Source organism: Hypomesus transpacificus, unplaced genomic scaffold, assembly GCF_021917145.1.
Source record: "Hypomesus transpacificus isolate Combined female unplaced genomic scaffold, fHypTra1 scaffold_30, whole genome shotgun sequence".
Classification (NCBI taxonomy): Eukaryota; Metazoa; Chordata; class Actinopteri; order Osmeriformes; family Osmeridae; genus Hypomesus; species Hypomesus transpacificus.
The window spans coordinates 830419-857695 of NW_025813826.1; the positions used below are offsets into that span (position 1 = coordinate 830419).

At 43.0% G+C, this 27277-nt stretch overlaps 1 protein-coding gene across 1 annotated transcript; it reads left to right on the top strand.

Moving 5' to 3' along the window:
• On the top strand, positions 1-27270 carry LOC124463562 (izumo sperm-egg fusion protein 1). Its single transcript, XM_047015311.1, has 9 exons — positions 1-220; positions 15681-15755; positions 15890-15973; positions 16086-16106; positions 16298-16387; positions 16561-16688; positions 16824-16974; positions 26988-27154; positions 27259-27270. Exons 1-9 carry the CDS (start codon positions 1-3, stop codon positions 27268-27270), a joined length of 948 nt encoding a protein of 315 aa, XP_046871267.1.
• Positions 27271-27277: the final 7 nt, after the last annotated feature.

Genomic DNA, 27277 nt, shown 5'->3' on the forward strand with positions numbered 1-27277 from the left:
ATGGGCAAAATTGTTTCTCTATGGCTGGTGCTGCTCCTGATGTGCTGCCTGCCTTCAGGGAGACCTTGTTTGCATTGTGACAACAGGATCCATCGACTGCACAAGGACTTCCTATTGTCTGTGTCTGCAAGTGTTGAGGAGCAGATAGAGTTAAAAAATATCATGGACAATGGTTATGCCTCCTACAAGGAGACCAGTGAAAAACTAAGGGGAGTCATAGGTAAGGTACTCTCTACTGTTACATTTTCTGTGAGTCAGTAGTTGTTGGAAGACAATCCCGGAACCACTTGTTACGGGAGTACACCAGCACTTAAGAAATATTAGTTGGATCAGATGTTAGCTTACTTCCTCCAGGAACACAATGACAAATATAGCTGCAAGCAACGATGCGGGTTCCTCCGCAAAATGTCAAAATATTATAAACATGTACACAGTAGAAGATTGAGAGTTGGACAACAAGAGAGCAAAACTACTTCATGTTTGGCCAACAACAGGCTGAATGGAAATTTGAACTCATGAGCATAAAGTTACAAGTTAGTCTCTCTCTATCCTCTCTGCTACACATCAATTAAGATTGTATGAATAGCAAGGGCAGAGTATTAGCTTTGGGACAAAGATTAAGAAACGGTTGACATTTCAAAAATAAATTGCATGAAATTGTGCATGGTATAATATCATCCTGTTTAACTAAACAGATAATTAAAATTACGACAGGCCAAAAGATAATGGCTGGATTCCAACCTACTACCTTATACTTTACAGGTCACCATTCCAGCCCATTGAGCTATTCTCAGTGTCAAATATTGTCAGCAACACACACAATAAAAATTACAATAGGAAATCCAAAGCCAACAATGCCATCGGACCTCTGAGCAATTACACACATTTAGTCAATGTTCTTAAACTCAACCGATTGTCATTTTACTATACTGTTCATTTTTAACAGACATCAGTGTGTTTATTTGGAAAGATAACTGTATATTTCCACTTTTGATTTGCATTTCCATTGTAAGTTTGGTCTTAAATTTCATTTAGAAGTGGTATTAAAAGGTCTTAAAAAGTCTTAAATTTAACTTAAATGTGTCTACTATACCTGTAAACACCCTGCAGAATGATGTCATCCTGTTTAACTAAATAGATAATCAAAATTATGTCAGGCCAAAATATTACGGCTGGATCCGAACCTACGACCTTACACTTAACAGGTCACCATTCCAGCCCATTGAGCTATTCTCAGTGTCGAATATTGTCAGGTTCAATTATAAGGAGCTAGAAAGCTGACAAAATAATCTGAATTTGAATATGAAAGATCTGAAATATTTGTGTGTCGAATTTCATAAAACCGAAATATTTTGCTGTTGAATATATCATATCTGAATTATTTGTGTGCACAATTTAATAAAACTGAATAATTTTGATCAAAAAATACACATTTCTAAAATTCAAATTGCAGGAATTCAGATTCTTGAAATTCAGATTGCGGATATTCAGATTTTGTCTGAACTAGGCAAAGGGGAAACAGCTTGCTTTCACAGGATAAAGTAGACGATTTCAGAACGACCAAACTTTACCTCAGAACAAACTGAATTGCTAGTTGGAGGAAGACTCAGATCACACATACGTATCTGGGATAGCACACATATGTCCCGATGTGTAGAAGATACGTCGGCAAGATCTAGTATGGAGATCGTTGGCATTTGATCGAAACTGACTTCCAGACGATGTGTGGACGATGAATCAAATCACACCTGGCCGCACTACAGATATATCCTGTTAACCATAGATAACTCCTTATATCTATGCTGTTAAAAGCCAGAAATGCTGCGCCCCCCTCCCTCAGTGAGAACGCAATTATTTCAAAAAATATGTTTTTTAGACTGCTACACATATGATACCTCGTTGGAAAGCTACGATTCTTGTGCTTCCATTGAAATAAACCAATTCAAGCTCAACTCGCAACAGAAAGTACCGTCAACGTCTGTGTCTTTTTCTAACTGGCTTCGACTGGCTCTGAAATGAGCTAGTTATCCTTGTAGCTTAGCGCTAGCTGTAAATGGCGATACCCCATATGCCAGGTTTTGTGGAGCCTTCAAAATAAAAGTCGATTGCGCAATATGTCAGTGTTCTTTGTGTGCCAATCCTGGGAATCAGATAAAGCACTCCAATGTGTTCATGCTTCAGTTTTTGTGTTTCAGTAATACTAATGAGGGATTTAGCTGTTATATATGATAGTTCTAAGTACCACCTTTCATTAGAGATAACAATTATACCTTTTTATCCTAAGAATTTGACCTTGGTGAAAAGGGTCATTCAGTCTCCAAAAGGCCCTTTTAGAAAACGCCTGGATGTACTCTTATAAAAATATATGTGTCAAATATGAATATATTGTGGTATTATGTTTGACTTTTGATCTGAATTGGGTAAGGCTTCAACCTGTGGTCCAATTCTGTCTTCCAGCTAATACTTACCACCTCTAGGCCTCTTCAGGCCTCTGTTTTCAAAACAAAATCTAGGCGGATATAGAAACTTTCACTTTCCTTGTGTTCAAGCTTCTATTTCTCAACACCAGTAGGACTGACAGGGGTCCTGACAACAAGGAACATAACTTCAGAGTGTCAGCTTTCAAAATAGTCAATTTACATGCATCTACTCCAAATGGTTCAAGAACAGCAGTCAATTTACTTTGGGTATGCTGTTTAGGTGTTTTTAGGCACATTTAACAGGTTTTTAAATACTATGTCCGATTTCTCAGACAGCAAATATTTCACTATTCATAATCGATCTGAAATGTCACTTGGCAAATGAACATTGACTTTGATAGGAATAAGGAGACAATGAAAAATATGCTTGACCATCCAAAATTGGCTATTAGCAATACAGTAGCTAGCTAGCGTGACTTGATTCAACCTGGATTTTCTGTGTGGGGATTATAATTAAGAGACACAATTGAAGTTCATGATTTTATATCAGGCTAGATGTTGATGCCATCAAGCTCTTAAAATAACTCCAACACAGAAAAGAGAACAACGGAACATAAATATATAGGCTATAGCTTTGACAGTTGTTCCGCGTCTTCCATCGGTCTCCGCCGCCCTCCGACTCTGTCTCGACTCACTTGGTAACAGTAACTGCCGATTTGGCAGAGGAGAAGACACAAGTTTTTACAAGTTTCATAAGCACTTGCTCCATACTCTTCCTCCAACGAGCAACTCTTAGCTTTTGTTTTGAGGTAAAATTCGGTCAGAGAATGTCTAGATTCGGTCGTTCTGAAATCGTCTACTTTTCCTGTGAAAGCAAGCTGTTTCACCTTTGGCCTAGTTCAGACAAAATCCGAATTTCCGCAATCTGAATTTCAGCAATCTGAATTTCAAGAATCTGATTTCACGCAATCTGAATTTTTTTTTTCTGGATCAAATAATTCAGTTTTGTTAAATTCGGCGTACAAATAATTCAGATATTATATCTTCGACAGTAAAATATTTCAGTTTTATGAAATTCGACATACAAATATTTCAGATCTTTCACATTCAAATTCAGATACTTTTGTCAGCTTTTTAGCTCCATACAGTTACTGTATAAAAAAAGGAAGCTGTTTCTCCTTTGGTAAGCGTTGTTAGCCAAAGTTGAAACTGCTTGTATATTTCCTATAAAAACGGGACAATGGGATGACTGGATTTCGTCTGTAAAGCATAACTTTCTCATAGTTTTTTTAAAAGGTTGTTTGGAGTGCCATAACTTGTCATGGAAGGGAATTTTAAATCATGCCTAGCATCAGTGGGGATGTGTCATGGCTTAGGTTACTGAAATGAATTAGTGCAACAAGCAAGGGATCCACCTGAACAATCAATTTACTTCATTAGAGATAAACATTAGAGTTATCTCTACCATGCGTAGACTACAAGTAGCTAGCTACTGTGGTGAACCTGGCTTGTTTTGCAGTGGTTTACACAGTCTCGCAAAACAGATGATCGAAGTGTTGTGATGGGCTCAAATAAACACGCATTCCTATGTTTTACAACTGGAGGATTGATCGGAAAATTGAAAACTTTTTGTCAGAATAAAAAAATTAAAACTATGCCTCTGACTGGTTTTGAACCTACAACCCTTTGCTTTTTGAACCTACAACCCTTTGCTTACCAGCACAACATCTCAGCCAAATGAGCCATTCTTAGGCATAGATTACACGAAATTTAGTAACTGCATAATAAAAAAGCTGTTTCTCCAATGGCGAGCATTGTCAGATTTGGTCCAAGCTCAAACAGCTGTAATTGGGTGTGCTTTGCCTTCGGCAAGGGCACAAACCATTGTTATCGCACATATATATTATTATTAATATTATTATTTTTTGCCCCCTAAAACTTTGTTAATATTTGGACTACATAGACAACCTAGGTGTCAAACATTTCGTCTTGGTAGCCATTGAGTTGCTTGTATTGGGATTTACGTTCCGTAGCACAGTTTAAGTAGAAATTACGTTTTTCTGGCGAAAAGTGAAGCTAACGGTGGCTTTGCCAGCCACAGTCACTGACGCCACTAACGTCACTAACGTCACGAAAACTCGCGTGACTATCTCTAGCAGAACATTAGTTTAGCAGCTCGTTAACTTTTGGGAGATGGCTAGGCTAACTGCTTTACTGCAAGGCAGCTGCAGAAACGCCACAAGCAAAGAGGCCTGGGTGATAACTATTTGCTCATTTTACTTTGTGATATGACACACACAGGGCTCTCAAGTGTCACGCATTGAGAGTGACAGTCACTCATTTCGGTCTTTAGTCACACCCTCCCGCCACACATTGTATTTCTCACGCCGAAAAAAAATTACTTATAATATATTTAATATGCCGCAGCACCCACCAAAATTCCTCTGGCCGCCCCACTCTCACTATGGAACCGGCAGTCAAGCGCGTCTCCCCTGGAGTTCTTAGGCCCCATCCACACTAGCCCGGGTAAATACTAATACGCGTATTCGAATTGAAAACGATCTCCGACCACACTAGCTTTTTCACATCGTTTTCCAAATGTTTACCGTCCACACTAACACGGATACATGACAATCGTTGTCATGGTTATGCCACTTCTGTCCCTCCTTCCCGCCACGCTGCTCTGTTTACATGCACGCAATCAGCTGAGACTGACACTTGTTTTGAGGTTTGTCATACAAAAAACAGTTACACTAACTTATAAATAAGTTATAAAGACGGAGCAGCATATTTCTTTCACTTTCCATCTTGATGTTATAACCTCTAGAGTGCAAGCTACCCCAGTGCCATGGCAACTGAGCGTCATCGTATCTGAAAAGCTCCGGGGACCCCGTCCACACTACTACGCGTACCCGGCGTTTAAAAGCTCCGTTTTCAGTATCCGAACACGCCGTATTAGTGTTGACGGGAGGTGCAAACACAGACATATGTATGCGTTTCTAAATTTACCCGGGCTAGTGTGGACGGGGCCTTAGTCGAGCCTGCCACTTATCAGCCAATCAAAAAAAAGAAAGGGTCTATACAATAGCCAATCGGAAAATAGCACCATTCTATCTGGGTAAGATTTAATGCAACAACCAATGGAAAAAAAGCACATCCTGTCATTTTTCGGGATTCTGCTACGTCTTCCGAAAGTTTTGTTCACCTACAAAGCAAACCGCTGGAGCTCGAGCATCACTTTGAGCACAGTCATGATCTCCTGTTTTAATGTTACAACAAATTCACAACTTGTTTGACACAAACAATGACAACTTGACTGCTGTTAAAAAATGTTTCCCAGATAATTAGCATCAGTTTTTCACGAGTCTCTTAACCAACAGTTTTACAGCCTGTTCACCTGTTCTGCTCAGAACAAGTAGTTTATATATGTAGCTGGTGTGTATCGGTGAAACTCACTCGTCAGGTAAGTCACAGACCACCCGCAGTAACGGTTATCTAGCTTTCTGTTGGCGTAGTTGGTAGTGGCGGCGGGAGGTAAATAGGCCCGATTCGTTTGACTTTTAAAATAATGTCATATTTTATTATTATATCCTGGCCATGGATGCATTAATCATTGCTGCCTTTCAAAGATATCAGGTAAAAAGCAATAAATTAAATTTGACCCCCTGATGGGGGGGGGGGGGGGGATGTCACTCTTGCCTGTCTTCAAAACTAGAGAGCCCTGCACACAATTGTAATGTGTATTGTACAATATAAGCTAATATCATTAAGGAAGTACATCTACTTTCGGAAACAGTAGTCTACTATTTCACTGAAGCATTAGCATCATGACATTAGCCTCTGTTGCCCGGGCAACACATACTACAGCAGTCTATGATGCATCTGTTTTCAATCGTTAAAATAAACATTCCTCACAAATACATTTTCGTTGTAGGATTTATTATGACATTAGATTACAAGTAAACAATTTGTGGGTGAAATGATCATTACCTGTGGTTTTAAACCAGTGTAGCTCACTGCATTGCTGTAACCTAGTCTAGTAGCTAACAAAAACATCTCAGCTGTTTACAGTACTAGTAGGAAGGCACTACCCTTACTTAAATAAAAAGTATTTCAATAGGTGAAACTATCTGTTCATGAAAATAATTCAACCTACGCAATCGCTACCAAGACAGTCTAGTAGTAGTAGTAGCCAGCAATTTACCGGGGCAGCTTCTCCACACAGCAGGGCTATATCGCATTTTGCCTTGTTACTGACAATGATCGCTACCACTGACATTTTGATGAATGAGTGATTTCCCCCCCAAAAAATGTCAAGCTTATTTACGTTTTTGGGGGCATATTCTCAGTTAGCCTATGGTATTATTTAAATCGCAATTCCATCTGAGATAGCTACTGCTGGTAACGTCGTTGTTAAAATAAACTTCAAAGGGGGTTCTTTATTCATGAATGAATGCAATATGAGTAAGCTGAATGCCTGAAAATATCACGAGAAGGGAAAGACTTACAATGACGTTTAAGTCATAGAGATTAGGTCAATTTCTACACCGGTCTGCCCAATGTATTCGTTTTGATTCAACTATGAAGTTGCTGATCAACATTCCCCCTTGCAGGGGAAATGAGAAGACAACTATTTCATTCTACTCTTCACTCTTAGTATTTTGAGTTGTAAATGAGCAGAAAAAAATATGCTTTTAAATATATGTAATCTTTGTAAATGAGTAGGCTATGCATTTTTATATAAAATATACAGAAATATCATTTGTAAAATGTAATTTAAATACCCCTGCAACCAACGCAAGCAAGCACACCCTACAATTTCCCCAGAAATTGTACCCTCTCTAGTTCAGTCATATTTTCACATATCATGGTGAAACCTTGCAGGGTATTTCAGGGGGGTGTCACCTTAAAGCCTATAAGGTTTGAAAATTATAATAATTCAAAAATATATTTGATTTAGTGACACAAACATATTGAGGCAATGTAGAGATTTAAATAAATACACCCCTTTCAACCATTTTGTATTTGATTCAATTGTTTTAAGTAACGTTTTTAAATACATCAATGATACATATCTGTACAAAATCTCAAGTCAATTGGACCTTTGGTTCAAGAGAAGAGGAATTTTGAAGGTTTTCCCTAATTATCAATGTAAAGGAAAATCCATCATGGCTGACCTTATCGGTCCTTGAGGCTTTTTTTTCGATGTGGGTTCCTCCGCAAAATGGCAAAATATTATAAACATGTACACTGTAAAAGATCGAGACTTGGACAACAAGAGAGCAAAACGACTTCATGTTTGGCTATCAACAATACGCTGAACGGGGATTTGAACTCATGAGCATAAGGTAACAAGTCAGTCCCTCTAGCCTCTCTGCTATACACCAACTGCTGAGACTGTATAATTAGGAAGGGCTGAGTATTAACTTTTTAAAGGATATTGAAACTCTTCTTGAGTTGATCTCTTTCCAGACTCTCTCAGTCAATGCACAACTAATAATAGTCATATGGGCAACTGGGCTAGGGCAGCGCTCATGTTCAGCTCCTTGCAAGAATAGTCTGTGACTGTATAGCAGCCAATTTTCTGGTCCGATTAAACTACACAACATACTCAATCAGGGTGACCAACAAGATTATTATAACTAACCAACAATAACATTACAAACATCCAACTGAACGAACACAACAACTGAAATCCCTCGCACGGCTTTTGTAACCAAACTATTTTCCACAAGTCTTTGCTTTTTTGACATGCCGCACTTGCATGCTGGGTACCCAAGGGTGCTGACGCCGATTATCTAGCTGTGCTCCGACTGCGTGGTATCAGTATTAGTTTTTTGTTAGCTTTGGGACAAAGGTTAAGAAACGGTTGACATTTCAAAGTGAAATTGCATGACATTGCGCATTGTATTTCAGGACGATGTCTGCCTGTTTAACTAAACAAGTAATCAAAATTATGACAGGCCAAAAGACTGTGCTTGGATTCGAACCTGTGACCTTGCACTTTGCAGGATAACGTTTCAACCCATTGAGCTACCCGCAAGACTGAGAAATGTTGATCAGTTTCTGTCATCAACAAAAAAAGCCGTATCTCCTGTAGCATGGCTTGTTCGATTCGGCCAAAGTTTAAACAGCTGTAATTCAATGATCTTTTGACATATCAAGGTGAAATTACGCATGGTACTTCAGAACAATGTCATCCCGTTTAACTAAACATATATTCAAATTTAAGACAGACTCAGTGTGGCTGGATTCAAACCTACGACCTTATACTTTGCAGGTCACCGTTCCAGCTCGATGAGCTATTCTCAGTGTTGAGTATTGTCATGTTCAGTTACTGTACAAAAAAGTAAGCTGTTTCTCCTGTGGTAAGCGTTGTTAGATTCAGCCAAGGTTGAAACAGCTCTAATTCAAACATATTAACATACCAAGGTGAAATTGTTTATGGTACTTCAGAGAGATGTCATCTTGTACAATATTACGTTTGAAAAACTATCAGTCAAAATGATATTTGATTTATTGACACAAAGAAATTGAGGCAATGTGTACATTTACATAAATACACCTCTTTCAGCCATTTTGTATTTGATTCAATTGCCAATTGAACCATTCCCAGGCATGGAATACACAAAGTTCAGTAACTGGATAAGAAAAAAAGCTGTTTCTCCAATGGCGAGCATTGTCAGATTTGGTCCAAGTTCAAACAGCTGTAATTCAGTCATATTTTGACATATCAAGGTGAAATTGTTTATGGTACTTCAGGGGCGTGTCACCTTAAAGCTTATTAGGTTGAAAACCCATAATTCAAAATGACATTTGATTTAGTGAAACAAACAAATTGAGGCAATGTGTACATTTACATAAATACACCCCTTTCAGCCATTTTGTATTTTATTCAATTGCTATAAGTAACATTTTTCAATGATACATGTCTGTACAAAATTTCAAGTTAGACCTTTGGTTCAAGAGCAGAGGAATTTTGAATGTTTTCCAAAATTATCACTGTACAGGAAAATCCATCATGGCGGACCCAATGGGTCCTTGAGGCTTTTTTGTTCCTCGTGAAAAATGAAGCTTGCACACCAAGTTTCAGAAGAATTGGAACAATGGGGTGGAAATGCCATCATTTTGAAAATTTGACTTTTGGGCGTGTCCTGTGGCGCCCCCTATGGTCCGATGTGGCCCATATTTGGTGTGGGGGTACCCACTTGGATGTGATATCAATGTGTCAAATTAGAAGATTAATTTTTTTCCTACCGGAGGAAACCTAATAATACCAACAATGGCCGCGTTTCCCAGATTTGTTAAGAAGCTCTTAAGCGCTAAGACCTTCTTAGAAGCGCTCTTAAGAGCGCTGTGAAAGAAGGACGTGTTTTCCCAGAGTCGTTCTTAGCTTAAGAAGATCTTTCACTAAGAAGGAAATGTAAGATCAGCCTGACCCACTCTTAAGAGCCTTCTTAGCGACCAACCGCTCACTGCAGCCGCGTCATGGAAAGTTATATCTGACACAAAGGAATACTAAAACCATGTGTGACGATAAATGTGCGCCCACAGCTGCAGAACACTGACGCAAGAAAAATAATAGCATAAAAATAACGAGATAAAAATAAATAATTGCCCATGTGTTCCTGTAGCTACATAAATAAAACGAATCATTACTATCACTCATTACGTTTTCACAAACATTCGGCATCATGAGTTTACATTAGATATAAAAACATCAACAACCCTGTGGTATTTCACAGATATCAGGGAAACTGACAGGTGTAATTGAACTCGGCTGGAACCTCATCAAGAGATCGAGGCTCCACCTCAGTCTATGGCTGTGTCTACTACCGCGCACTTTGTGAAGTACACTGCAATACAGTGCCCTGCAAAACAGTGCACTTACATATTCAGTGCACTCCGTCGCTGATAAGTGCTGTCTCAAATGGAACACTTACGTTAAACACTTGGTGGAAGTGACGGACGCAAATCTGCTCGCCACACCCGCAAAACCTGCCAAAATGAACGCGCTTCTTCCCTCGAGTGGAAAAAGCTGCCGAAAGGGCTCATCCTTTTCCAGTACGTAGCCAAGATGGCGCCCGTTTAGGGTGAGTAGTGTCCATCGTTGTACACTGCTTTTATGGACCGTTTGCAGTGCGCCATCCGGGTACTTTCAGTGCACTGAATTCTTTTGGTTTCGTGAGTGAAGTGCCCTAAGCACTGAAAGTCAGTGCTCGAAGTGCTCGAAGTGCACAAGTGCGCGGTAGTAGACACAGCTTGTATGTAAATGCGTTGCGGAAGTCCACGCGAGTGAGACACCATGGCTGCAATTCTCACTGCTAATCAACAGCATCGCCGTGCGCGAAGCCAGATAGTTTATATAAATGCCTATGTATGTCTGCACTTCTCCCCACTGAATGTGCTGTCGGACCGGGCTGTCCAGTTCAAGTACCGGCTTCCCTGTATGGAGATCCAACGCCTCGTCACGCTAGTGTCACCACACATCCGGGGGGCAACCCGCTGCAATTCTGCCCTCATCCCGGAGGTGCAGCTCCTGGCCTTGCTGTGTTTATACGCAGTGGGGAGCTTCCTGGATGTGGTGGGGGACGGCACCACCCTCAACAAGGGACCGGTTTCACGGGGTGTGGCAGCCGTGACACCGATCCTCCTGTGCCATGCCCCGACACAACCAAATGCCCACAACACAGGACAAGGTCCGGCAAGTCCACAGTGGATTTCATGCCATGGCTGGGATCCCCCGGGTAATCGGTGTCGTGGATGGCACACTGATCCCAATCCACAATCCCTCCCTGGTGGATCCGTGCTGGATTGGGAGGAAACATTATGCTGCCATCAACACCCAGGTGGCAGTGGACCACGATGGCCTCATCACGGACATCGTTGCCAGGTGGCCAGGAAGCACACACGACAGCTTCATGTGGGCCAAATCAGCTGTGGCTGAGGCTGGCAGAGGAGAGTTCGGCAAGAGCATCTTCCTCAGGGACAGTGGCAACCCTCTCCGGAGTTACCTCGTGACACCGATGATCAACACAGGAGGAGAGGTTCAATGAGGCCCACACCCACACCAGGACCCACATTGAACGTGTATTTGGCAGGTGGAAGGGTCATTTCCGATGTATCCATCGTTTGTCGGGGGGGCTGCGCTTGTCACCTGTAAAATGTTGCCGCATGATTGTTGTCACAGCCATGCTGCACAACAAAGCAGTGCGCGTTGGAGCAGATGAGCCGCCTCCTAAGGATGAAGATGGGGAATCATCGGAAGATGAAGCCCACAACCTCGCCCCCCGCGAATCCCGAGCAGCACTCCACCAAGCTGGTGTCCAGACCAGAGAGGAGCTTGTCAATCTCTTTTGATGTCTATCAGCCCCTTCGCCGTCACCACCAGTCACCACGGATATCAGCACCACCCTACTCCCAACAATAAACCCACTACCACTACCATCACACAACCCATATCAACTATCATGTATAGGGCTCAAGGCCGTAGCCATGGAGTCAACATTGGGGGGTACGAATTAAATTTGTTATGATAATTTCGGACAGCGTGCGTGGTTGCCTGTTGTAGCGTAGCACATTTATATTTTTATATCAATATATTGGGGGGGACATTTTGACCAGATTTGAATATTGGGGGGGATGTGTATTATGATTACGGCCTTGGGACCACACGGTGTTGTGTGTGATTCGTGCGCTGATAAAGTGGTGGGTGATCGATTTTCCTGGCATCGATTGATTTAGTTTCAACACCACGGCGGTGGACAGCTCCCACTAAGAGCTTCTTAAGAAGCTTCTTTGGCGGGATCTTAAGAAGGCAGTTAAGAAGGCGTCTGGGAAACACCCCTATCTTAGCACTCCTTCTTAGCCGAACCCTTCTTAGAGCCTTCTTAAGTCCTTAAGAACGATCGAATCTGGGAAACGTGGCCAATTACAATAGGGTCCTCCCGACGGAGGAACCCTAAATATGACTACAAGCAGCGTTGCGGGTTCCTCCGCAAAATGGCAAAATATTATTAACATGTACACTGTAGAAGATCGAGACTTGGACAACAAGAGAGCAAAACTACTTCATGTTTGGCCAACAACAACAGGCTGAACAGGGATTTGAACCCATGAGCATAAGGTTACAAGTCAGTCTCTCCAGCCTCTCTGCTACACACCAACTGCTGAGACTTTATGATTATTAACTTTTCATGGGATATTGAAACTTTGTTTGATCTCTTTCCAGACTTTCAGTCAATGCACAACCAACAATAGTCATGTATATGAATTTTCATATTAGATCATACACCTTAACTGTTTATACCATATTGAAGAGGAGAAGTAGAGGATTTTTATGATGTGAATAAATATATGATTACTTCGGGCAAATCATATTTTATCAAGGTGGTTTCAGGCAGCCATTTTTTACTAAAACTTCTCCATCCACCATACCTCATCAGACAACTTAATTTTTAACCACTTTAATTAGGAGATGGAGAAAAACTTTGAGTAGGGGGAATATCCCCAAATCTGTGGGCAATGTAGAACAGAAGACTGATTAGTAATATCATATTTTGATTAAAAGTTATGACCATTCTAGTGACTAGTGGAGACACTAGTGGAGGAATTATTCTCCCCCAAAAGTAGCTAGCGCTATGGCTGGATACTCCTCGATATCTAAAAAACTTTCGAGATCTTTTACAATCGACCGAATTGGCCAAACAAGGCATGTACATTTAGCTTACAGTGTACATAATCTAGCTAGTTAATGTTGTTTTTTTATTATTAGGTTTTGGAAACCTAATAATAATAAAACTAACCAAAACCATAGGTTTCGTTAGATGTTTTATTGCTCAACAAATAGGCTAGGCCTATTAGGCTATAGGCTAGGCCTATTTGTTTTTGTATTTTCTTATTTTCACAATTACTCATCTGTGTTGTATGCAGGGATGCCAACTCTCACGCATTTCAACCAGTTCACACGCTCTCACGCCACACATTGTATTTCTCACGCTGAGAATCCAATGCCAACCAAGTAGTCCTGCTAGCTAACTTCTATACTTTTGCTGTGTGGGAATAGAGGAGCTAACCAGTCTAAGGGCATACTAAAATACAGGAGCACACCCCACAATTTTCCCAGATATTGTACCCTCTCTAGTTGTTGCTTGCTTTCATCCAGGTACACTCTAACACATTCAAGGATCATGTTGTTTAATTGGGTGTCCTTTGCCTTTGGCAGGGGCACAACCATTGTTATCTCACATATATATTTATTATTATTATTTGAATTTTTTCCCCCCTAAGGCTCAGTCAATATTTGGACTACATAGACAACAGCTGTGTCAGAATGTTTGTCTTGGTCTCGATTGAGTTACTTGTTTTGGGACTTACGTTCCGTTGCACAGTTTAGGAGGTTACAACGTTTTTGTGGCGAAAAGTGCCTTTAGTCGACGGGTACTCTGTGCTAGCTACATCACAACATCAACACACGTTAGTAACGACGCATGGATACAACGTGATAGAGACGTTCTAGCATGCAAGTTGGAGCTTGGATTATGAGTGAAAAATACCACCCCAAACATTTTTTACTTTGTTGAGAAAGCGATTTCGAGTGGAACTGCAATCTCAGGTTTTTGATTTAGGTCGTGAAAGTCTTTGTAATTTGAGTGAGTGCGGGTCGCCCGTGAGACCGTCTAGTCTTTTAGGCGGCAGCCATGCTAGAAAGCGTTATAGTTGTATTTTCGAAATGTTATAGTTAAATTTTACACAAAAAAACAGAAAGAGGGATATGTTATGACGATATGACTATTGTGAAGACAGCCAGGTGGTGAGATTTGAATGTATGTTGCTGTAAAAACTAAGATTTGTTTGCTACGTTAGAGCCCCGTCCGCCTCCATTGACGATTGCGGCAGCAACAACAGTGTTGACACTCGTCGACAACAGTGTTGTCGATCTGCGTCTGATGAGTATTTTCTTAATTTCGTACCAGGTTCAATTCTACATTCAAATGGAGAGCAGTTTTTTAAAGATATGGCGATTGCGAAGACAGCCAGCATATTTTTGTGATTTGTGTAAAACTTGGAATTTGAGGCCGCGCCTTGTTTTGACGTTAGCCGTCAGACTCGGCTCGCCCACTTGTAGTGTGTAGTAGTAGTAGGCTACTGTACTGCCTTCAATGCCACAGCTATGGCTAAACTTTATTATGTCAAAAGAAACATTCTCATTTCCGGCGCTTTCAAACAATCGGTAAAGTGTGGCTAGCAACAGAAGCCAGATTGCCTCTAGCAAACTTCTTTTGAATTAGCCATGTCCCCCTAAATTAATGTCAAACATATTTACGTTTTGGGGGGCATATTTTCAGTTAACAAGGCTCAAGGCTCAAGACGCACTTGTTCCGGGAGTACAACAGTACTTAGGAATGGTTTGCTTGACCCGATAGTTTCCTCAAGGATCACAATGACTCTTGCTTCGAGACTTGTTGCTCTTGTTACTCCTTAGTGGTAACTGAGTAAAATTCGCTGCGATATATTGTTTTTATTGTTGCTTGGTACACTTGCACTTATAGCGGTCCATGTTGTTTAATTGTAACTTGTTTAACTACATGTTCTTATGGTTCTTCCCTTTGGCACTTATTTTGGTTGTTCACAAAATGTGCTTCATGTTTTGGCTAATCGCAATATTTTTGGGGCTATCTTGTTGTTATTATCAGTGACCTATGCTCTTTGTAAAGCTCTCTCTTGGAAGTCGCTTTGGATAAAAGCATCTGCTAATTGAATAAATGTAAATGTTAACAGACGGTACTGTTTGAATCGCAATTCCATCTGAAATACTGCCAGTGACAACGTTGTTACAGTAGCTTGTTCCAAAGGGGGTTCGCTTGTTTCAAAGGCGGTTCGTTTTTGTTAAAGGGTGTTCTTAATGAATTATGCAATATGAGTAGGCTAAATGCTTGAAAACAGACCCACCTGCAACCGACGCAAGCAAGCACACCCTACAATTTCCCCAGAAATTGTACCCTCTCTAGTTGTAATTTGTTTAACTACATGCTGTTCTGGTTTTACCCATTGGCACTTATTTGCTTTTTCACAATGTATGCTTCATGTTTTGGCTACCCACAACGTTGTGGCTATTTCGTTGTTTAACATCATTGACCTATGCACTTTTTGTAAAGCTCTCTCTTGGAAGTTGCTTTGGATAAAACCGTCTGCTAAATGAATACATGTAAGTGTAAATAGTACACTCAAACGACCCCTACCGCCTTTTCTCTGCTTCAGACCCCACCACCCTCTACAGAGCCAGCACAGAGTTTCAGAGTGAATTTAATCATTTCCAGAACTCTCAGCACAAAGGTGTGTTTGTGAGTGTGTATGAGAAAGAAGTGTGTATATGTGTAATGTGTGCATGTGAGATGTGAATGTGATTTTCATGTCTCACCATCTGTGTGTGTAATGTAAATGTGTTTTTTACATTCTCTCTTTTGTAGATACTCTGAGGTTTGAGACCATCCAGATTATGGAGAAAGGCAGGAAAATTCTGGAGAAACACTTGAAGACATTTGTACGGGATGGTGAGTTCTGAGAGACACAAAGCATGGTGGTCTGTCTAACTAGGGTTAGAGAGGTTTGTGTAACTGAGGTTTGGAAGGTGTCTAATGATTCTTCACCTGTCTGACCCCCCAGGCCTCTGCCCTAACAAGTGTGGTAAGATCAAATCGGCTCTTTCTCCCCATATTGTTGTTAATCACCTCTCTCTACACTGTATATTTACATTAAATGTACTCATTTGTACTCACTTATCCAGAGCGTTTTCTTCTTTCTCTGCACCATGATTGTGCTAATGTGTGTGAGAATGTGTGTGTGCGTGCGTGCGTACTTCTGTATGTTTTCTACAGGGTTGTTGTATCAGAGATTGATGGATTGCAGCTCTTGCCAATACAAGCTTCAAACCTGCCTTTCTCCCACATTCCAGAAAGACTGTGGGGGTGAGAGAGAGTGTATGTTTGAGATTCTGAAAGAGAAACTCTGATACAAAAAGAGATACACCGTTACGATATATCCAGGCTTGAGAGTGAATGTTCAAAATGAGCCCTTCATTTGAGTGTTTTCAAGGAAGTGGGACAAAGTGAATAGACCCATCTCTCTCACTCCACCCCAGTGTTCCTTGTGCAGGCTGAACAGGGGGGCCAGGCAGTTCTGGACTGTTTCCTGCCCTGGCATAGTCTGACTGTGGGGAGGGCAGAGTACCACTACTCCTGGAACCCCCAGATATCAGCTGATGACAATGTACCAGCATACCTACACAGAGAGACTACAAGAAGACATACACACTAACACTCACTAAACAAAACAAACACACGTACGCAAATACACACACAATGTTCTGTTGGCTCACACACCCATGGCTTGTTTCCTCTGCAGATGGCAGAAGGAGACCTCCAGACTCTAGTGGTGACGGAGGACTCTTCTGTGGTTCTGAATCAACTGCACCTCAGTGAGCGGGGGATGTACCACTGCCTCCTGCTGGACAGGAATGGAACTGTCCTCTCTAAAACACGCTTCCTGCTTTCAGGTGCACAGATCTGGTCGCCTCCTCCACAACTTTCCTTCATGTCTCCCTCTTTCCTCACTCCTCTATGCCTCCTTCCTCCATGCCTGCCTCCTCCATGCTTCTTTCCTACTCTTTCCTCACTTCTCCATGCTTCCTTCCTCCATGCTTGTCTCCTCCATGCCTCCGTCCTCCATGCCTCCCTCCTTCTCCTCAATTATCCATGCTTCCTTCCTCCATGCCTGTCTCCTCCATCCCTCCTCTTCTTTCCTCACTCCTCCATGCCTACCTCCTGCATGCCTTCGTCCTCCATGTCTCCCTCACCCCTTCCTCCCACTTCCTTTCTCCATGCTGCCTCCTCCTTCTTCCTTCCTCCATGCCTCCTTCCTCCATGTGTCCTGCGTTCCTGTCACTTCCATGCCTCCTCCCTCCACTCCTCCTTCATCCCTGATCTGCCATGACCACACTAGTAGAAACAGCTATCACGACCTGATCGGTCAGGGGAACTGCAGGGGAAGAGGGGGTGATGGGATGTGTAGTTCAGACCAGGATACTCACTGCTTCACTTTCAATTAGACCTGTACAGTATGCACTGCCAAACATTGTATTTATTAGTTAATTTTGTAAATTTTGATTTCTTTCAGTCACCCCTTCCATGACCTCTACTCAGAGACTGCCTATTACATTGCCCTCCCTCCCCTTTCGCAAATGCTCCCCCCTTTCTCAACCCCCCACCTACTTGCTCCTATCAGTCATCTCCTTGGTTACCACCCTAAGCCTCACAGCAAGCCTAAGCCTTGCAGTCAACTTCGGGTAAGAGAAGAGAGAAGTGTGTGTGAGAGAGAAAGACAAAGAGATGGTGTGCTGATTGTGTCATACTTTTCTATTAAGACTGAACCTGAAGAGGGAGAGTAGAGGAGGAGAACCAAGAAAAACAGAGAGTCGAGAGTCCGACGAGAGTGTGTAATGGTAGGAAGAAATACAAATAAAGGAAAAAACAAAACAGCCATTCTCTTCAATTAGATACTACAAGGAAAGAGGAGGAGGAGAGATGAGAATGAGAGTGACAATAAAGAGGAGAGAGAGAGGTTAAAGGTTTGAAGAGAACACTGTGGTGGAATTTTCTATGATTGAATGTCTGAAGTCAGAAGAATTTGTCTTTATCTGTTTATTCTTGAAATCAAGGAGGAGCAATTCCAAAACAGTATCATAAATGATGTCTGCAGTAGAAGGGCTCTCTAAAGGTGTTATGATCTGAACACTCTTTTATACAGTAATTCCAGACAGTTACATCATTAGTTCAATAGTTCATGTCTATCAAAAGAGGAATCTTCAATAACAGAAAGTTAAAAAGGGAAATAGGTTGCAGAACTGGATACAGATGCTCAATATTAAAAAACAGAGCTTGAGACGACAGAAGCAGAACTTGTCAGCAAAACACCCCTGGAGTATGGGCAAAACAACCAGGGTCAAACAGTCAAATTGTTAGACGTTTGTCAGCAAACGGAAACTTAAGCAATACTGTCTTAGGCTAAAAGGTTATGCCATTTTTACAGAAGTTAAAACCTTAGCAATAATTGTTCTAGGCCAAAGAATATTATAGACATCTTAAAGAATAGTAATTTTCTATTACAATTCCCCCCTTTTGATCAAACGCGTGATCAACATAAAAATCAAATAAAACAAAGAAAATACAACTACATTTTACATATTGTAGGAGACAAGGGAAAATCAGAGCTATCAGGAGACAAAGAAATGTAAGTGTCATCAGAGGATACAGTATGTAATGTAATATCAACATTTTCAAGGGCCAAAATGCAAATATCGTAATTCAGAAGGGTAAAAAGAGCTTGGTTATGTCGGCTGTGTCGTCGTAGTTCATCCAAGCGGGCTTCCTCATAACAGACACAGGAGAGTTTGACGGCAGCAGCGATCTCTGGTAACAGTCCATTCAGAAAAGCAGAACAGATGGGTTTCCCAGGGTGTCATCTGGTCGGTGTTGTTGGGTCGAGCAATGCCGCTGTGGGTGGTGAAAACTTCTGTGAGGCGGTGCAGGTAGTCGTCTGTACCTTCATCAGGTCTCTGTTTACATGCTGCTATTGCTGACATGTTCAGTCGAGTTGGAAAAGCTGTCTTTATGACAGTAGCGATGTCAGTGACTTTTCTCGCATACTCTGCTTTGTCCGCATGTCCATATTCAATGTGAGCAACCTGATGTCATCACCCACACGGATGTTGGAGATCTTTGCAAAGTCTGTTGCCTTAATTTTTGTCCCTAACAGGCGCCTGAGTTCAGTTAAAGTGGGTCTGAACTCCCTACAGAATACAATCAATGCCTCAGCAAAGGCTTCTCCCGAGGTAGTAACGTCTGGGAGGTGTGAACTAGCTTCCCTAACGTCTGACACAGTCCACGGGCGAAAAACCATGGAGGGGCCGTCATGTCCCGGGACCTCCACCATGGGGTAGTTCTGTACTGGAAAGGCACTTAGTTCATCGTCTGAGTCCGGAGGCAGTGGTGTGTTTTCTGCGCGGCGGTTGACAGGCGTGGTGGAGTCGGCTGCCTGGACAGAAGTTTACTTCCCCTGTTCATACATCTGGCCCAATCGGGTGCGGTTAGTTGGAGAAGAGAGTTCCTCTTTCTGTGGCTGAAGAAGGGCCTCTCTCAGCGGTGGGGGTTGTCATTGGTTTTCTGGTCGTGGAGCTGAAGGAGGGCAGGAGGGCAGGAAATCCAGGTCCGAGCGCAGCCTCGTGGCACTCAACTGTGGGTACAAAGCAGAAGACATGTGCGAGTGCGTGTGCGCCGGCATGTATGGTGGACATCTCTTCATCCTGACATTTTTCTAGTTCACTTTTCAATACCTTCTGAAGTCTGGATCTCTCCCTACGGTCAGACTCTTTGTTCCACAACTCAAAACATTTCTTGTGTTTTTCAACCATTTCTAAATCTTTCATATTCACTTTCTTTTTTCCTCTTAAATCACTTTCTTGTTCCATCAATTTCATTCTTAATTGACTCAGCTGGTTTGTACTAAAGGATCCGTTTACAGGAAAACCAAACTTTTCTGACCAGACATGCAAACAGTCCAGGCTCTCTTTACCATATCTCTTCCTCATCTGGTCCACTATAGGACCCTCAACAGGTCCAACCTGTTTACTTTTCTTTCCCATCCTTACTTTGATGGTTAGTGCACTGATCTTTCAATACAGACGTCTCTGTAAGGTCTGGTTCGTTCTTTCCACAACAAGAATAAAGGAATTCTTCCCCGGGAAGAGTCTGGTTCTAATTTTTTCCACAACCAGTAAAGGAAGTGAGGAAAACGCCTACGGTGTCAGGCCTGACTGGTCTGTACCAAATTCCAAATTAAAAAAGTTATGAACAAATCTCACAGTTTAACTTTTGATGATTTTGAAGATGTCATAACAGGTCAAAATTCCAGCGGAGACAATCGGGGGCGCAATGGCCGGTCCTCCCCTCTCTTTGAAAATTTTGAGGTTTTGGAGACCAAACACCTTTGTTTGGGATGATCAGTCCCCGTCCGCGTCGCTCCCGACGATCACTCGTGGAATCTTGTTCGTGACGTCAGGTTTGTGGTGGAATTTTCTATGATTGAATGTCTGAAGTCAGAAGAATTTTTCTTTATCTGTTTATTCTTGAAATCAAGGAGGAGCAATTCCAAAACAGTATCATAAATGATGTCTGCAGTAGAAGGGCTCTCTAAAGGTGTCATGATCTGAACACTCTTTTATACAGTAATTCCAGACAGTTACATCATTAGTTCAATAGTTCATGTCTATCAAAAGAGGAATCTTCAATAACAGAAAGTTAAAAAGGGAAATAGGTTGCAGAACTGGATACAGATGCTCAATATTAAAAAACAGAGCTTGAGACGACAGAAGCAGAACTTGTCAGCAAAACACCCCTGGAGTATGGGCAAAACAACCAGGGTCAAACAGTCAAATTGTTAGACGTTTGTCAGCAAACGGAAACTTAAGCAATACTGTCTTAGGCTAAAAGGTTATGCCATTTTTACAGAAGTTAAAACCTCAGCAATAATTGTTCTAGGCCAAAGAATATTATAGACATCTTAAATAATAGTAATTTTCTATTACAGCACAAGGACATGTTGGAGCTTACGTTGGCTATTTGTTTAAAGCAATAAAAAACGGTCTCAACTGAATCTAATGCCTAAATATTGTCAGTGGAATGTGGATAGGATGAAATACAGCTAATTAGAGTCAGTGTGGAATGTTTAAGGCTGAAATCGAAGCACTGTTATGTAATGTGAACTAGAACAATGAACATGATATTACTCACTAGGAACACACAATATATATACCAAAACACCTTTACCATGTACAAACCACCAAGAGAAACATGTTATCGAGGCCTGCCTCACAGACATCTCTGCCTGGATGACAAAGCACCACCTCCAGCTGAACCTCGCCAAAACAGAACTCCTTATCATCCTGGCCAAACCCTCCATCTCCCACAATCTCTCAATCACCCTGGGTTTGGAGATGATGACCCCTTCATCCTCTGCCAGGAACCTTGGGGATGGTATGGATGACGAGCTCTCCCTCACAGCCCACATTGCTGCGGTCTCCCAGTCGTGTAGATTCACCCTCTACAACATCCGGAAAATCAGGAGATACCTGTCTGAGCACTCCACCCAGCGGCTAGTCCAAGCACTTGTCCTCTCCAAGTTGGACTACTGCAACTCGCTGCTCGCCGGTCTCCCAGCATGCGCAACCCACCCTTTTCAGAGGATTCAGAACGCAGCGGCCCACCTGGTCTACAATCTACCCAGACGCTCCCATATTACCCCGCTCCTGATCTCCCTTCACTGGCTACCCATCACGGCCCGCATCAGATTCAAGACCCTGGTACTGACCTTCCGAGCAGTGAACGGGACTGCACCCGACAACATCAAGTCTCTCCTACAGCCCTACACCCCCAACCGCCACCTACAGTCTTCTTCAGACAACCGCCTGGTGGTCCCACCGCTCAAGACCGCCCGGTCCCAACACATGCTCTTCTCCTGTCTGGCCCCCCAGTTGTGGAATCAACTTCCCATCTCCATCAGAGACACTGACTGTCTCCCCACCTTCAAGAAAAGGCTCAAGACGCACTTGTTCCGGGAGTACAATGGTACTTAGGAATGGTTTGCTGGTCCCAATGTTAGTTTCATCAAGGATCACAATGACTCTTGCTTAAAGACTTGTTGCTCTTGTTGGTTAGTGGTAACTGATTTAAATTGTTGTACTCGCTGTGAAATATTTTTTACTGTTGCTTGCTTTTCCACGGGTACACTTGCACTCATAGCGATTCATGTTGTTTAATTGTAACTTGTTTAACTACATGCTCTTATGGTTCTTCCCTTTGGCACTTATTTTGGTTGTTCACATTATGTGATTCATGTTTTGGCTACCTGCAATGTTTTTGGGGCTAACTTGTTGTTATTATCAGTAACCTATGCACTTTGTAAAGCTCTCTCTTGGAAGTCGCTTTGGATAAAAGTGTCTGCTGAATGAATACATTTAAATGTAATGTAGTATGTAGTGTGGAAGAAATTGGGATTTCCTGTGTGCTTGCATTATTCACTGATCAATAGACCTATTCATTGGATACTAGTTAGTTTGCTCTCATGCAAGCTTGCTACTAATAAGAGTACATTGTGTCTATATGTCAGGGTTAATAGATGTTCGGGATCAGGAGAAAGTACTGGCTAAACGTTCCTTGTCATGATTACAAGGAGAGCTCCACCAATGAACTCTCTAGTCTGAGAGTTGTCATGTGTTGGGAGCAGTGAATCTCTTTCTCTGAGACTGTTGTAACGTCATTACTGCCTGACTGTCACTATCTATGTTTACATTCTTGTACCCAGGCTTGGGGAGTAACGGATTACATGTAACGGCAGTACATAATCAGGATACAAAAAAAAGGTAAATGTATTCCGGTACAGTAAATAAAAAAAAATCGTAATCAGATTACAGATACTTTTAGGAAAAATTGGGATTACATTTACATTTATTCATTTAGCAGACGCTTTTATCCAAAGCGACTTCCAAGAGAGAGCTTACAAAAGAGCATAGGTCACTGATCATAACAACGAGATAGTCCCAAACATTGCAAGTAGCCAAAACATGAAGCATACATTGTGAAAAGCTAAACAAGTGCCAAAGGGAAGACCCATAAGAGCATGCAGTTATACAAGTTACAAATCAAACAACATGAACCACAAAAGTGCAGGCCTGTACCTGTAGAAGAACAATCAACAGTAAAATATTTCACAGCGAGTACAAGTCTTAACTTCGTTATATCTAACCTAAAAGAGCAACAAGTCACTCAATAAGAGTCATTGTGATCCTGGAGGAAACTAACTAACAAGTCCAGCCAAGCATTCTTAAGTGCCGTTGTACTCCCGGAACAAGTGCGTCTTGAGCCTTTTCTTGAAGGTGGGGAAACAGTCAGTGTCCCTGATGGAGGTGGGGAGCTGGTTCCACCATTGGGGGGCCAGGCAGGAGAAGAGCTTGTGTTGGGACTGGGCAGTCTTGAGCGGTGGGACCACCAGGCTGTTGTCTGAAGAAGACCGTAAGTGACGGGTGGGGGTGTAAGGTTGCAGGAGAGACTTGATGTAGACGGGTGCAGTCCCGTTCACTGCTCGGAAGGTCAGTACCAGGGTCTTGAATCTGATGCGGGCGTTGATGGGTAGCCAGTGGAGAGAGATGAGGAGCGGGGTAACGTGGGAGCGTCTGGGTATATTGTAGACCAGGCGGGCCGCTGCGTTCTGTATCCTCTGAAGAGGGCGGGTTGCACATGCTGGGAGACCAGCGAGCAGCGAGTTGCAGTAGTCCAACTTGGAGAGGACCAGTGCTTGGACTAGCAGCTGGGTGGAGTGCTCAGACAGGTATCTCCTGATCTTCCGGATGTTGTAGAGGGTGAATCTACAAGACCGGGAGACTGCGGCGATGTGGGCCGTGAGGGAAAGCTTGTCATCCATGGTAACCCCAAGGTTCCTGGCAGAGGATGAGGGGGTCACCGTCGCAGATCCCAGGGTGATTGAGAGGTCGTGGGAGATGGAGGGTTTGGCTGGGATGATGAGAAGTTCTGTTTTGGCAAGGTTCAGCTGGAGGTGGTGCTCGGTCATCCAGGCAGAGATGTCTGCGAGGCAGGCCTCAAATCTAGCTGAGATCCCCGGATCGGTCGGGGGGAACGACAGGTACAGCTGCGTGTCGTCAGCGTAGCAGTGGTAGGAGAAGCCATGGGAGGCGATGATTGGTCCAAGTGAGGTGGTGTACAGAGAGAAGAGGAGGGGTCCAAAGACGGAGCCCTGTGGGACACCAGTGGAGAGCTGGCGAGGGTCTGACAGTTTGCCTCCCCAGGAGACCTGGTAGGATCTTCCCGACCGGTAGGATGAGATCCACTGGAGTGTTCAAGTTCCACTGGAGTGTTCAAGTTCAAGTATTTTATTTGTCAGGTACACAGAACAACACAAGGTTAGACTGGGCACTGAAATTTTTAAGACAAGACAATGCAAGCACCTGGCATAACATAACATATAAGTATACGGAACATCATTTACATCTATGCTGAGCTTAAATAAGTGAAATTTCCTAAATATACAGATAGTAATAAATAATCAACTCTGCTAACCCTAATACTAAAACTTCCTAAATTACAGATAACAATAAATAGTACACTATACTAACCCTAATACACAAAAAAAACCTGTTACAACCCTATAACCTAATCTAACCTAAGTGGAGTACAGTGCAGTAGTGCAAATTTGCAGATCAGTGACTATGTCAATGACCAAACAGGAGCCTGGTGGCGAGGTACAGTGAGGTACAGTAGTGCAATGTTACTGAAAGAGCAACCAGTAGCTGAAAGTGACAGTGTATAAGTGACTAGTGTGCAGTAAAAATGTCCATATCAGTGTCCATTGAGAAGCCTGATGACCCTTGGGTAGAAACTGTTGTCCAGTCTGCGTGTGCGCGACCAGATGCTGCGGTAACGCCTGCCAGAAGGCAACGGGGTAAAGAGACTGAAGGATGGGTGGGAACAGTCTCTTAGAATCCTGCTGGCTTTCCTTAGGCAACGTGTTTGGTAGGTGTCCTGTAGGGCTGGGAGCTTCCTGCCGATGATGAACTCAGCAGAACGGACCACACTTCGTAGGGCCTTGCGGTCCCTGTCTGTGCAACTCCCATACCACACTGTAATACAACCAGTCAGAATGCTCTCTATAGTGCATCTGTAAATGTTAGTAAGGATGACTGAGTCCATACCAAACTTCTTCAGTCTCCTCAGGAAGAAGAGGCGCTTACGGGCTGCTTTGACCACCTTGTCCGAGTGAACAGACCAGGTGAGGTCATTGCTGATGTTCACCCCGAGGAACTTGAAGCAGCTGACCTTCTTCACTTTCGATCCATTGATGAATAGGGGTGCATGCTCCTCCTCCTGCCGCCTCCTATAGTCCACAATCATCTCCTTGGTCTTGCTGATGTTAAGAGAGAGGTTGTTGTCCTGACACCATGATGTCAGGGTGTCAACCTCCTCTCTGTAGGCTGACTCGTCACTGTCAGAGATGAGGCCCACGATGGTTGTGTCGTCAGCAAACTTAACAAGGAGATTGGAGCTGTGTGTTGCCGCACAGTCGTGAGTGAACAAGGAGAACAGGAGAGGGCTGAGCACACAGCCCTGGGGGGTGCCTGTGTTGGTGATCAGTACGGATGAGGTGCGGTCACCGATTCTCACCACCTGTGGCCTCCCTGTCAGGAAGTGGAAGATCCACTTGCAGAGGGAGGTGCTTAGTCCCAGGTCCACAAGCTTGGAGACCAGTCTGGAGGGGATGATGGTGTTGAATGCAGAGCTGTAGTCAATGAACAGCATCCTCACATATGTATTCCCCTTGTCCAGGTGGGAGAGAGCGGTGTGCATAGTCAGAGCGATGGCATCGTCTGTAGACCTGTTGGACCGGTATACAAACTGCATAGGGTCCAGTGTGGGGGGCAGCGAGGACCAGATGAATGATTTGACTAGCCGCTCGAAGCACTTCATGATGACAGAGGTCAGTGCTATCGGGCGATAGTCGTTCAGACATGTGACCTTGGTGTTCTTGGGCACAGGGATAATGGTGGTCCTCTTGAAGCAGGTGGGGAGTACAGACAGGTTAAGGGAGAGGTTGAAGATGTCACTGAAGACCCCTGCCAGCTGGTCAGCGCAACCCCTGAGGGCCCTACCTGATAAGCCGTCTGGGCCAGGTGCCTTGTGAGGGTTGATCTTCTTAAAGCACAGCCTCACCTTGTTAAAGCTTTCTGTGAATTTGAATCAACTGAGGAGGCAGCAGCAGCAGATGAATTGGATGATGGAATAAGGTTCCTAGATATGGATACAATTCTGGAGATGGAGGGAGATGAGGAGCTTCATTTTTCTCTTCCACCTCATCATAGATGTGCAGCGTACACACTCAACCTGATTGCCACCAATGGGGTGAATAAAGCAGCATCAACAGGGTCATCCCGGAAAATGTACCGAAGCGCAATGGGAAAGTGTGCTTCCATCTGGAATAAGGCACATTGGTCATCAGCAGTTGCAGAAGCAGTGCAAGATATTGCCAATAAGAGGGTTTCTGTTCCATGTGTCACAAGATGGAGCTCTGAATATTTGGCCATTTCTAAACTGATTAGACTTACAGAGGATCAGCTGTGCGACATCTGCGGAAGGCTTGGAGTGCCCAGGTTACACATTCATGAGATTACTTTTCTCAGGGAATATGTATCTGTGTTACAGCCACTTGCTCAAGCGATTGATCTTCTACAGGGGGAGGAAAAGTGCTATCTTGGGTTCCTCATTCCAACCATCTTAAGCCTCAAGTCCAAGCTCTCTGAAAAAATGCCCCATGTTACCTACACAGGAAACATCCCCACTGCAGTCATTGAGGCTCTCGATAATCGCTTTGGTGCCATACCGAGTAGCCATGATGCAAAAATGGCAACAACCACCATGCCAAAATTTCATTTGTGTTGGCTCTCTCCAGAGAATAAAGAGGATATGTGCAAAATAGTGATCCAGGAAGCAGCATCTTTGGAATCCAGAGGACCTCCTGCAGCTGAAATGAACACCATCACTAATAGTGATGAATCAGAAGAGGAGTTCTTTGTGTTTGGGAATAGTATCAGAGATAAAGGGACAGCGGAGGAAGAGGTTCGGCGGTTCCTCGATGATACAGTGAAGACCATGGATTCCCTGTATGCATTTCCCTTGGTTAAGCAGCTGTTCTTAAAATATAACACTACTCTGCCTTCCAGTGCCCCAGTTGAACGTCTG

Excerpts from the sequence above, each read along its gene's own strand:
- LOC124463562 (XM_047015311.1), top strand. The coding sequence starts at position 1 with ATGGGCAAAATTGTTTCTCTATGGCTGGTGCTGCTCCTGATGTGCTGC. Across the intron at positions 221-15,680 it reads AAAACTAAGGGGAGTCATAG|ACCCCACCACCCTCTACAGA; the intron begins GTAAGGTACTCT and ends TCTCTGCTTCAG. Across the intron at positions 16,975-26,987 it reads AACACGCTTCCTGCTTTCAG|AGAATAAAGAGGATATGTGC; the intron begins GTGCACAGATCT and ends GGCTCTCTCCAG.